The following is a 12,800-nucleotide window of genomic DNA, read 5'->3' on the forward strand; positions in this document are numbered from 1 at the left end:
CTGCTTGAACTCTCCTGAGGATATGTGATTTCTCTTAACACTGCCAATATTGTTAGAGCATTACAGTGTGGGGAATTTCATCACATTCACTGTTTTGCTCACAAAATCATCAACACTTGCTTTCCCAAGAAAACCCAGTGGTGATGCAGATGAATCTGCAAAACATTTTGACATTTGGTCTGGTCTAAAAGAATTGCCCAAAAATCGTGACAGCTCTTTCGTAAAATGAACTACAAATTCCATGAGGAGGGCCATTACTGGCAATTACACCAAAGTACACAGTCTTCTGTGATGGTGGATTCCAGTGGGGAGCAATTAGTATTGTTTGAGAATGATGTACACACTGATGAGGGTGAATATGATGACAGTGTAGATTTCAGGTGCTGAGATCTACCTGAGAGAAGGGAGCTAGCTGATGCTTGTATGCTTGGTAATAATTTGGGTAGAATGGCATGTTGGCAATTTTATGTTTTTCTTCAGTTAACTTTCACCTTTATTAGAGAGGGGTTTTTTTCTTTACAAAGGTAAAAGCTTTATATTTACATTTTTGTTTCCCTGACTTAAAACCACTATGCTTTTGAACATAAACTTTAGCACATGAGGTACAGGTATTAGTACCAAGAACAATGCCACCCCTCCTCTTTCTGTATGAGCTATGGCACAGTAGAATGTCACAGGAGACTTTGAAGAACACTGCTACCCCTCCTCTTTCTTTTCTACCTGTGACGCTGTCTAACTGCACTAGAGACTGCCAAGAACAGTGCTGCCCCTTCTGTATCCCTTGGTGAAATGGCGTTGGATCGATATACTTTCTTTCATCCAATTATTCGACTTTGACAAGTCGAACTCACAATCAGGCCCATTGTTGGTGCATTTGTGCAATCGGGAAATGCTTATCTAGCAGAAAACAAAATGTCATTTGTTCGTCTCTCATTTAGTCATTTGGTGAATTGCCTTCAATGGAACATTGCAAATACACACACATTAAAAATACAAATTTAGATCAGTAGTACACAATTTTCAAAATGAACAACCAGAAAAAATACTTTGTCCTTGTACAGTTTAAAGAGGTTAAGTGGTTCTGCCACCAGGAGGGGATCTGTCACCCTCATTTGTGCAACCGGAAGAGGGACTTCAGAGTAGTACACCCTATATATTAAACAGCATATATGAGTAAGTGGATTGGCCCTCTACTCCCCTGGACAAACTCAAAGTTGCCAACAGTGCCCAATATCCAAGAACAGTATTAGGTTTTAGAGATTTGTCTTTGAAAAATTTTGTCCCAAAAATGTCCCTATTTTTCAATATTGACCAACTTCTCAGTATAATTCTATTTTACTGCCTCTTAGATTCAATTCTAACTTACGGACTTTATGGGGCATATTCAATTGTTGGCGAAAACTTAAAAAATCTCGCGGCGCGCACACTATTATTATTACGGTAATAGTGCGCGTAAATACCATTATTACGGTAGTTTTCTCGCTGGATTTCAGCTCGCAGCTCCCTGAGCCGCAAGCTGAAATCCAGCTTACTATTACCGTAATAACGGTAATAGTTTTAACGCCGCGGAGAAACTAAAGAATTGAATATGCCGCTGTAAGTTGATATTTGCTTCAGATCAGTATATCAAATTCAGAAAACATGTTATAATCAAATTACCATAACATGATGAAAATTGTACTGCTCAAAGGTCACCAAGACATTATAACACATGATGTGCTTAGATTCAGAGGCTTAGCAGAAAAGTGCCTCTGGAAACTATTGTAAAATGTTGTTAACTATGCAAATGGGTGATAAGAAAATCCAACTTGTTGTAAAACACTTATTAAAACATCATCTTTAAAGTAATCTTTCGATAGATTATTTTATATGAAGCCTCTTGCTCTATCTGGGTGTCAGGTGTTTGCTTAATAAACATCTTTATCCTTGTAGAGCAATATAAAATGGGTATTGCATACAGGATGAGACTTCATTTCTACAAGCAGATCCCCTACAGACAGTAAACCAGTTGAATGTACAACCCTTAGAACATGACAGAATGGACAGTTACCCCTGTAGCACTTTCACAGTCTGTCAATCTGCTCACTGGGAGAGAAGAAGAAAGATGTGCACAAGATGCCTAATTAGGTCAGAACAAATAAAAAAAGAAGAATTGAAAAATCTTTCCATTGTGCACTTTCAATGTTCTAATTCCAGCATAGATTTTACAAAATGACTGTTTGTTCCCTAAAGTCAGCACTGTTTACTTTATATTACCACATTTAGTGATCATATACTGGACCTCTTAGTAAGAGCTTAAAGTAAAAATGAATAAATAAATGTTGCTTGTCACCCCCCTGCCCCCAGGTCTCTCCAAAATCTTATCCCCAATTTTCTGTGGTGCATTTTCTGTCACACAGAGTGAATGTAGCCCCAAACCTATAAAGGATTTCCATACACATATTCATTGCATCCATGTGCATCCATGTGCAGCAATAACTGTGTCAGACCTTATACAAAGTCTAAGGGGTAAACTTAACAAACTGCGAGTTTCTGGCAGGTTTTAAACGTAGAGGTGTTGCCTATAGCAATCAATCGGATTCTAGTTATCATTTATTTAGTACACTCTACAAAATGACAGCTAGAATCTGATTGGTTGCTATAGGCAACATCTCCACTTTTCAAACCCACCGGAAACTCGCAGCTTGATAAATTTACCCCTATATAATTAACTGGGAATGCACTAATTACCTAAAATTTGTTATGTGAAAGTGTGTGTTCTCATTTTTGATCATTTTCTTAAAAGACATATAAAATAAAAAGATATTTATATAATTGAAATATGCTACCAAAAGGAGATTCTGGGGGGTATTCAATTGTTGCTCCAGGCGCCGCCGGAAGGAGCGTGTTAAAATTATTACCGTTTATATGGTAATATTGCGCGTAATTACCGTTCATACGGTAATTTACTCGCTCAATTTCAGCTCGCTGCTCAGGGAGCTGCGAGCTGAAATTGAGCGAGTAATTACCGTATAAACGGTAATAGTTTTAACGCGCTCGTTCCGGCGGCGCCCGGAGCAACAATTGAATACCCCCCTCTGAGTTTGATTTACATAAAACAATATACTCTCTGAAAGGAGTCTGGCAAGTATTTGGTAGGTTTACTTCTATATTAAGGTCTCAGATTGTTATCGGTGAATTCTATTTAAGTGCAATTTGGAACTCACTACATCATTTCATATGAAACTTTTGTAGACAACATTTGTGTTATGCCAGTTTCTCACTATTAATCTACAACTGTAGAGTGTAACTAAGTGCAACTTAAAATCCACCATACTGCTCTATATAAGACGTTTTATGATACTCCTATTCTATAATAGTGCTGTATTATTTATCTGCAATTGCTGAATACAATATTTTTTGAGAGGATATTTTTATTATGAAATTTGGTAGTAGAAGACTTGATTCTCCTTAGATCAATGTTTCCATTGTCTAGAAAATAGTTACTGCTACTGCATATATAATATTTTATTGAACTATTTTTTAAGATAAATTAGAAATATTTGGTTTTATCTACAGAGATTAACAGTTATTTTATTGGTTATTATATTGTCTGTGAGGTAAAAGCACTGTATTCATATATTGTTTTCATAGGTAATTTTAGCAAACTGATCTAGGTATCAATATTCATTAAGTAAACACTTGAGTACTGATTTTGATATGGAGAGAGGATAATTGAATGTGTAAGATTCTCAAGGCAAAGCAAGGACAATAGTTAATTTTTCCCTAATTGCTTTTGAGAAATATAGCACTGAGCATTAAATTCTATTTTTCCACAATAGTGTATTCTTTTATTCATATTGTGAATCTGGTAGTAGTCACAAAAAATATATGTAAACACAATCCTGAGAAGATTTATAACATGTCCCTCACTATGTGGTTGAGTGTCTGTTTTGTTGTCAGGGTTATTATTTTGTGAGTGATTCCCTAAACTAACCTCCATTAACCTTATAATTAGATAGACTGATTAGCATACAAGAATTGATCCCCCTATTGTTACAGCCTCATTGTAAATATTTTGGTTTTATGTTTAGCTAAGGTGTACTGCAGCACATGCAAATTCAAATGGTATTTTATAATATGATACTAGTTAATAAGTGATATAATTTACCAAAAATATATGTTTTGTAGATTAATTCCAATGTATTAAAAATCTAGCCAAATACATAATTCTTCATCAATACAATATTTTCAAGCCTAATTGTTCTCTTCTGTTTAATAAACGCTCTACATGTGCTGTCATAAACGTTGCTATTGTCAATAGCATATAGAATAATCTTTTAGAGGTTTACAGATTATGAGCAGATTTTAATTACTGGTGAAAAGCAAAATGATTGTGACACACATCATCACAATCCGCTACTTAAGCCCAGTAATACTCAGATTTGAGCTTGAGCAAATGCTGAAAGTTGTAAATAAAATGCATTGTAAAAATGGAAATTTTATATGAGAAATATTGTATTTTGTATTTAGTAAACATTTCAGGAGGTCATGTACAAACCAATAAATGAAAATTTAAAGGTGGATAATGCCTTGTAAATTTTCAATTACATTTTTGGCAAAATAATAACAGATGTCTATTGGTGAATCAGGCCAATTACAGTGCATTGAGTGTAAAGAGCAAACATCAACAAACTTCACTTGTCTATAGTCTTATAGCAACTTATAGCTTCTCTAATACTCATTCAAACTAGTGTTAGCTGTGTAATCAGTACTGCAGCATTGTCTAAGTGATTTATCTTTTCCCATTTTGTTTCTTACTTTACATTCTTGTGGCCTCATTCATTAGGGCATGCAATCTGAACGCAAGCCGTGCTTGGTACTAAACACATGGATTTAGGCTTTGTGTGCACCCAAATCCACCGGGTGCACACAAAGCCTTAGAGATGCCCAAAGCTTGAATTGGGCAAGCTGCATGTGCTCAAGCTTAGCACGCCCTTACTGCGCATTGACTACATGGATACGCCAAGTCCCCTTCCTGTTACGCCCACAGAATTGTAGGCTGTAGTGGGTGTACTTTGCGCTCAAAGATTAATTGGACGTTTCTGGCGTATGGTCTGGTTCTGGGCATGCGTAGAGCGATTTTACAAAAATACGTCACATATCGGCATTTACTTTCATTAATGAATGGGGCCCAGTATGTGTTAATATGTTATAGGTGGATATTTTGCCATTGCAGAAACTGAGTCAATACTTTCAGATTGCCAATATACTCTTACACAAACTCTTTAGTCACTCATAGTGCAGGAAACTTAAAAGTCAAAGACAACAACCACAAGCATAACCGCATAATGAATTTCACCAAAATGTCACCAATACTCCCTGCCAGGCAAAGAAAACATCTATTAACCAAACAAATATTTAAAAAAAAAATCATGGGAATCATGTAAAAATGTTTTGAAAAAGATGATGAAGAACCAACCAATTATACTTCCACCAAATTTAGACTGTAAGCTTCACTATGGCAGGGACTTATGCCAATGATTGAACATTCCCTATGTGTTGCATAATTTGTTGGTGCTATTTAAATAAAGGTCATTTAATAAAAAATAATTGGCAGAAAAAGATTGACTAGTGGCCAGAATAATGAAAATTTGACATTGATATGCTTGTCTGTTTGTGTTCTTCATGGCTTCAACATCTGCCCAAAGCAGCCAGTCATCCATTAAAATCTAGAAATTAATCAACAATTGATGAATCATGGGCCTTGTACAAGATTTAGAAGAACAATAGATGTATTATGTTAAAAAAAAAAAACTTTTTTATTAAGAAGAATAAAATAGTTTGTGACAAATAGAAACTATATTATATAAAATGTTCAACTAAAAATGCTAATGTTCATTAATTTGTAGAAAATCCAAGGAAACCCAAAGTAAATATAAAGTGTAGATTTAACATAAGTAATGATTGTATATTTTTTGTAAATTACAAACCTAATTTTTGTGTGCCGTGTGCCTTTCAGAAAAATTCACTGGACAATTGTAAATATGTAATGTTCAGCTAAATTTAATTTATGATTCCTGATGTGGTCAGTCAAGTCTTAAAACTTCATAATTTCTTTATGGATGTGCTCAAAAATAAAAGAATAAAACATAGTGCTCCCTGCGTATTTCTTTGCAACTAAATAATGAATAAATAGTATTAAATTGTAAAGTCAGACAATGCCCAGGTGCTCTTCTAAATGGGTCAATTTCAGCCATAAAGTAGTGAACACTTGTTCAAAATATTAAACATTTCATAGTGTATACCATATAAATACCATGTGTAGATATACAAAAAATAAATACACTCGCCTATAGTAGTGGGTGAGATCACTTTTATTAAAACCAAACAATTTCAGAGCGCCAAATAGATAATACAGTATGTATTCTAGAATGATTAGAGCACAATACTGTTTCATGTATTAAGTCACTGCACTCATGAATTTCAAATAAATAGGCATGTCACATTATCCTCCCTCCACAATCCAGTGTTCTTCTTTGAGAACCTCCAAACTACTACAACGCGTTTCATGAGGGTCTCCTTACTTCTTGAGGAAAACACTATTTTTTATTTTTATTTTGAGGAGCTTTCTTCTGCACTGTATTTTCTACAAATTAATGATTACTGATTGGAGGTCTTTTCTGGGAACCTTTTGTTGATCACGTCAAACAGGCTTTTTTGGCATTGGTTGTTGATTTATCCAGCAAATACCAATATGTTTGCAATAATTGTTTAATTTTTCTGCAGAACTCTCTTATGTTCACTTTTAAACTTAGGAGCTCAACATCACACACACCTAGATTTGTGCTAATGTGCCAACATATCTGCCAAAGTGCATGGGTTTGCAGGGGAGACAAAGGCATTTATACCTGCCATAAAGAGGAGGTGGGTGCTCCTCAGCTAAGTGCTGAATTCTGCAAATTTTCTCAACCTGTGAAACAAGATATTGCTTTGTATATTGAGATTATTAAAATGAGATAAAGGGGTGCAGTGTGCACAGTTTTAGGGTCATTCCTGGCTTTGCAATAGGATGCACTTACATTACAGCTCTGCAAACAAAAACACTTGAATTTTGATAACGGAGAAGTAAAGCAATGTAACAACAGTGATTCATGAAATTCTGTTCAATTTGTGCTCACATTCTATCAAATCAGCATGAATTGAATTTCTGGGGTTTCATGAATTCTAAATTGCAGTAATTTACATTAATATATGTTATTTTATCTTTAATCTGTTTGAATATAATATGCATGCTATATACTGGTAATATTATAGCTTTCTTCTGTGCTGCAATAACAATATGAAGGGGCATGTGTAGGTAGGGCAGCAGTACATCAATAATAATAGTTTACTGTTTCATCAACAGATATCCATTAGATATAATACTAATAGAAACATTTTAGAGTCATTTTAATTTTTCATACAACTCAAGTTCCATAACTTTAACATGGGAGGCATGGTGGTACAGTGGATAGCATTGGCGCCTTATAGCCCAGGGAACAATTTCTTTTTCAACCAGGGCAATATTTATGTGGAATTTGAGCATAATCCCTGTTTTTTATGGGTTTCATGGGTTTTCTCAGGGTACTTTGGCTTCCTCCCACAGTTCAAAATAATCCATGATGTTTCATAAACCACACACTTTAGTGGAATTCTGCAGGTTGGGACATTAAAAGGACTATATTAAACTAACCTCTTTCTCCGCTATGTACCTGCTTCACTTTCTGTCTTTCTATATTTTAGAGGTGCAAGTGCCAAATATTTTTTGTGCTTTCCATATATACTGTATAGATGTGAAATACATATTATACACATTCTGGACCTGATTCATCTACGGACACAAGTCTGCTTGGATCTTGCATGAAATAAGTCTGCGCATACTCAGAAACAGAACTTTTGCCAGTGATCATGGGCCTAATTCATTAAGGAAGTTAAGCAAGAAATTGAGTAAGTTTTCTTACTTACGTTTTCTAGGCAAAACCATGTTGCAATGTAAGGGGTGCAAACTACTTTTTTTATTTTGCACATAAGTTAAATACTGGCTTTTTTTCATGCAGCACACAAATACTTGATAACTTATTTTTACACTGAAATTTAAAGTTGATATTTGTGTGCTACAAGAAAAAACAGACAGTATTTAACTTATGTGCAAAATAGAAAACAAATTTGCATCCCTTGCATTGTAAATGGTTTTCTCCAAGAGACTACTTACTCAATTTTTTACTTAACTTTCCTTAATGCATCAGGCCCCAACAATTGCATGTCTGAACGTAAATGACACTTACCACAGCCTACGGCTTAAGAGGCAGAACAGGGGAGGCAAGGGGTGGATGAATGTACAGTAAGGGCATGCGAGGATGTGCCAATGCAGATGCGGCTGATTCAAGTTTTGTGGTTCTTGAAATTACATGTTTTTTAGTTGTATCATTTGCACCAGCTACAGGGCAGGTGTAAGTGCCAACTGATAGTGATGACATCATATATATATATATGTAATTGCATGCATTCTGATGAACCTTTATATTGCAAATATGAACGTGTGTATCCTACAGTGTGTTCTGTTTGTTAACATACTATAAGTACTGTTAAGGCAGGGAGTACTTATACCTAGATTCAAATGGAAACGTGTCTTGAGATGTGCTTGGATTTGAATATGGGCACACATACACTCAAGTTTCGTTCTTTTTTTTTTTTTTAAATGCAACTTGCGTGCAGGTTGCTTTCAAAGATGAATCAGGTCTTCTGGGTTGCAATTAGGGATGTGCACCGGCCACTTTTGGTGTCTCGTGTTTTGTGTTTTGGATTCGGATTTGCTTGAGGTTTTGGGTTCGGATTTGTTTCGCAAAACACTTGACGAAAGGTTTTGGTTCGGATTTAAGGTTTTGGATTCGGATTTATTTTGAAAAAAACATAAAAAGTGTTAAAATCAAGTTTTTCTGTTTATTTTCACTCCTATGCTATTATTAACCTCAATAACATTCAATAACAATCATTTCCACTAATTCCCAGTCTATTCTGAACACCTCACACCTCACAATATTGTTTTTAGTCCAAAACGTTTCACCGAGGTAGCTTTCTGGACTGCATAGTGCAGTGGTCCCGGTACACAATTTGGTACCGGGGCCACAATACCTCCTCCTTCAAATGGTCTGAATTCCACTGCACAGCTGCCTGCAGTAATATAGCAGTACCACTGGACTTATACTGCTGAATCAGCGAACTTTGTAATATAGCAGTACCAATGGACTTATACTGCAGAATCAGTGAACTTTGTAATATTGCAGTACCACTGGACTTATACTGCTGAATCAGTGAACTTTGTAATATTGCAGTACCACTGGACTTATACTGCTGAATCAGTGAACTTTGTAATATAGCAGTACCACTGGAATTATACTGCTGAATCAGCGAACTTTGTAATATAGCAGTACCAATGGACTTATACTGCAGAATCAGTGAACTTTGTAATATTGCACTACCACTGGACTTATACTGCTGAATCAGTGAACTTTGTAATATTGCAGTACCAATGGACTTATACTGCAGGATTGTTTTTGGATATTTTTTTTTTATTTCTTTTTTTTATAATTATTTTTTTTTTTTTTTTTGTAACTTTCTTTTTAATTTTTTATAACTTGGGAAAAATGGGGAAATAACAATGCCCTTAGAAGGACAGAGCACAGGACACAGCACCACTGGACTGAACAGGACACAGCACAGGACCCAGCAGCACCACTGAACTCAGAAGGACAGAGCACAGGACACAGCACCACTGGACTGAGCAGAACACAGCACAGCACAGAACTGAACAGCACAGCACAGCACGAGATATAGCAGGACAGAGGACCACCTAACACAACCTCCCTCTACCCTGATCAATGCCCGAGTGAAGATGGCGGCGGCTGGGGGGAATTTATAGAATACGAGTATCGTGAGATCCGACAGCGGGATTATGACTCAGAGCCTCGGTTTCAGTTCTGCAATTGGCGGGAATACCCAGATCTGTCTCGGATCCGGCTCGGATCGGCAACGTTCGGGTGGGCTCGGATTTCAGATATCCGAGCCCGCTCATCTCTAGTTGCAATATGACAAAATACAACATACTCCAGCCATTGTTCCTCAATAGAAAAAAAATAGGGGCACACAAATGTAATAAAAGCTGCACTGTGTGTAATGATGGTGGTCTTTAATTTAAAAGAGCAAGGCAGAAGTGCAATGCTATTAAGTCACTCTCTGTTTCTGTGCATTGAACTCTGCAGTGATTATATACTCTGCAATAAATAATATGCCACAATGAAATGTCCCTACTTAACATCAACATCATCTCTAAGATAAAAATGTCTATAGTAAGACTGAGTAATTTTTGAAGCAGGAATGACTTAATCTAGTGCTTAATGTTTGGTGAATAAGCAAGTACAACACTGTAAAGGATATATAGTATTTGTGGCTATACTACCTATAAATTGAAACTAGTGAACTTGTTTCAGGTATGTAAATACCCTAGATGCGGTTGGTTGAGTAGAGTCAGTACATTGAAGTACATAACATAAAATACCACACCAAAATGTGCTGTGCTTCGTTTATTAAAAAAACTTTACTGGTCCCCCCCATCCCTTTCTACTTTCTGTACCCCATAATTTCTGAAAAATTAATAAAAATACTATTGAAGTTAAAAAAACTTTACTGGTGCAATATACAACCATAATTGTTAGCATGTGACCTGCAGTTTCTAAGCTGTGATGTATGTCAGTTCTGGGTATGGCTTTGAAATCACAGCTGAAGACTATTTTTGACTTCACAGCATTCACCACCATACTACTGCTGTGTGCTCCTTGAGCCAAATCATTCATATGTTTAGGCCATCTTGATTGAAAAGCTCATTTCAACTCATACCACTTTAATTTAGTAGTCTATGATATTACCACCCAAAATTAATTGTGTCCATCATGAATAAGACTCTTCTATGTCCTATATGCTGAAAAGCAACCTCAAACTATTATACTCCTACTGACATGTTTACTGTTGGGAAAACATGTGTGCCAACCACCCGGTGGTTGGGTCAAGCGATCGGTTATTTCCATGTATGTGCAACTTAGTAATGATATGACCTTGAGTTAGTAGAGGCAAAAGTCCTGAGGAACATGGCCCTCTTTAGCCATAATAACATTGACAACTGTATTTGTGAGGTCTTCAGAAATCAATGCACTGTTCTCTTTCACAAAACTATGTTGTGAAGAGGAGAAACTAATATTTTTCGAATTACATGAAAAATGACTTTTTTGTGTATGCTATGTATGTAATGCGATTATTTTTTCTATTATTATAACAGATACAAATCTGATTCTATAGTGCAGTGTTTCTCACATCCGGTTCTCCTGGAACCCTACCAGTGCATGTTTTCCTTTTCATCATGGATTACAGATCTGGTAATTATTGACTAATACATTTTTAAGGCTCTACAGGTGGTACTAATTCTTTGATTTGTGATTCTTAAGAAGACCTGGAAAACATGCGCTGTTAGCGATCCCCGAGGAGCGGATTGGAGAAGCACTGCTGTAGTGTTGCATTTTCACACCATGCTGATATTGTGTGCACAGTATTTATAAGGATTAATTACTGTTTAACCCCTTCGTCAATAATGTGTTTCTCTAAAATGATCAGCAGTCAATAAACAAACATGTGTATCGTAATTTTAAATAGTTCCCCCTCTATCCCTGGAATTTCCCATAGATTTTAATGGACTACGAAAAGCGCACTTGCCTGATTCTAATAGAGGAAAGATTTCTTTCCTCCAGTAGAATCAGAAACGTAAACCCACCGATCACATCCCACCATGATCTGTTATGTTTTCTTAGCACTTGAAATGCAGAGAATGAGTGGTACTCATCATTTGTAAAGATGAATATTACTTGTCCTTAAACTAAATGGGTTGAACAGAAGAGTATATGCTTGGCTGCCATGTCCAAACTGGTAAAAGTCTCTTGCAAAATGGGAGTCACTTGTGCAACATTGTCTCTCCAATTAAACAGATGGAGGTGTAAAACAATGAATGATCTGTCTGTAAAGTGAGCTAATAATAATACAGGCAAGTACTACACCAAACGTGCTCCTTGCATGTACATCATTGTTATAAATTGGATCTAAAAAACATGTATCATTTAGAACCTTTTTGTTCTTTTCTCATTATGTTCATTTTGCTTTTTGTTCCTTTCTTCTTGACAAATAGATCTTTATATATTCTGCATAACATTTAATATAATACCATTTTAATTTATTCTACAGGATTACCGCTTAAATATCTTCCTGCGACAGAAGTGGAATGACCCTCGTCTTGCGTATAGTGAATATCCGGATGACTCTTTAGATTTAGATCCATCTATGTTGGATTCTATATGGAAACCTGATCTGTTTTTTGCTAATGAAAAGGGTGCTAACTTTCATGAAGTTACAACAGACAACAAGCTTCTGAGAATCTTCAAAGATGGAAATGTTCTTTATTCTATTCGGTATGTAGTCAGTTTTTAAGCAATTAATAGGGAATTATGATAATTCGTTAGCATTATAAGCTGTATCATTATTTTAGTAAACTCAAAAGATGATCACCTGGAGCAAAAAAGTAACAATCCCTTGTATTGCTCTATATCCCTCAGATAGAGTGAGCAGATCAGCTATTCTAGGTGGTACTGCCCACTGCTAATTGAACAGACTGTAAATAATTAAAAAATGAAGAATAGTGTTAATCATTAACTCCAAATGAGCAGCCTGCAGCCCTTATTGGA

General features: G+C 35.9%; 1 protein-coding gene across 1 annotated transcript in view; it reads left to right on the top strand.

The window, feature by feature from the left end:
* GLRA3 (glycine receptor alpha 3) overlaps positions 1 to 12,800 on the top strand; it is a 184,629-nt gene that overhangs the window by 120,118 nt on the left and 51,711 nt on the right. Inside the window, exon 4 of the mRNA XM_075197606.1 lies at positions 12,304 to 12,527. Within this exon, the coding sequence (XP_075053707.1) occupies positions 12,304 to 12,527 (224 nt within the window). The remainder of the gene's footprint in view (positions 1 to 12,303; positions 12,528 to 12,800) is intronic.

This window comes from Mixophyes fleayi, chromosome 1, assembly GCF_038048845.1.
Source record: "Mixophyes fleayi isolate aMixFle1 chromosome 1, aMixFle1.hap1, whole genome shotgun sequence".
Classification (NCBI taxonomy): domain Eukaryota; kingdom Metazoa; phylum Chordata; class Amphibia; order Anura; family Limnodynastidae; genus Mixophyes; species Mixophyes fleayi.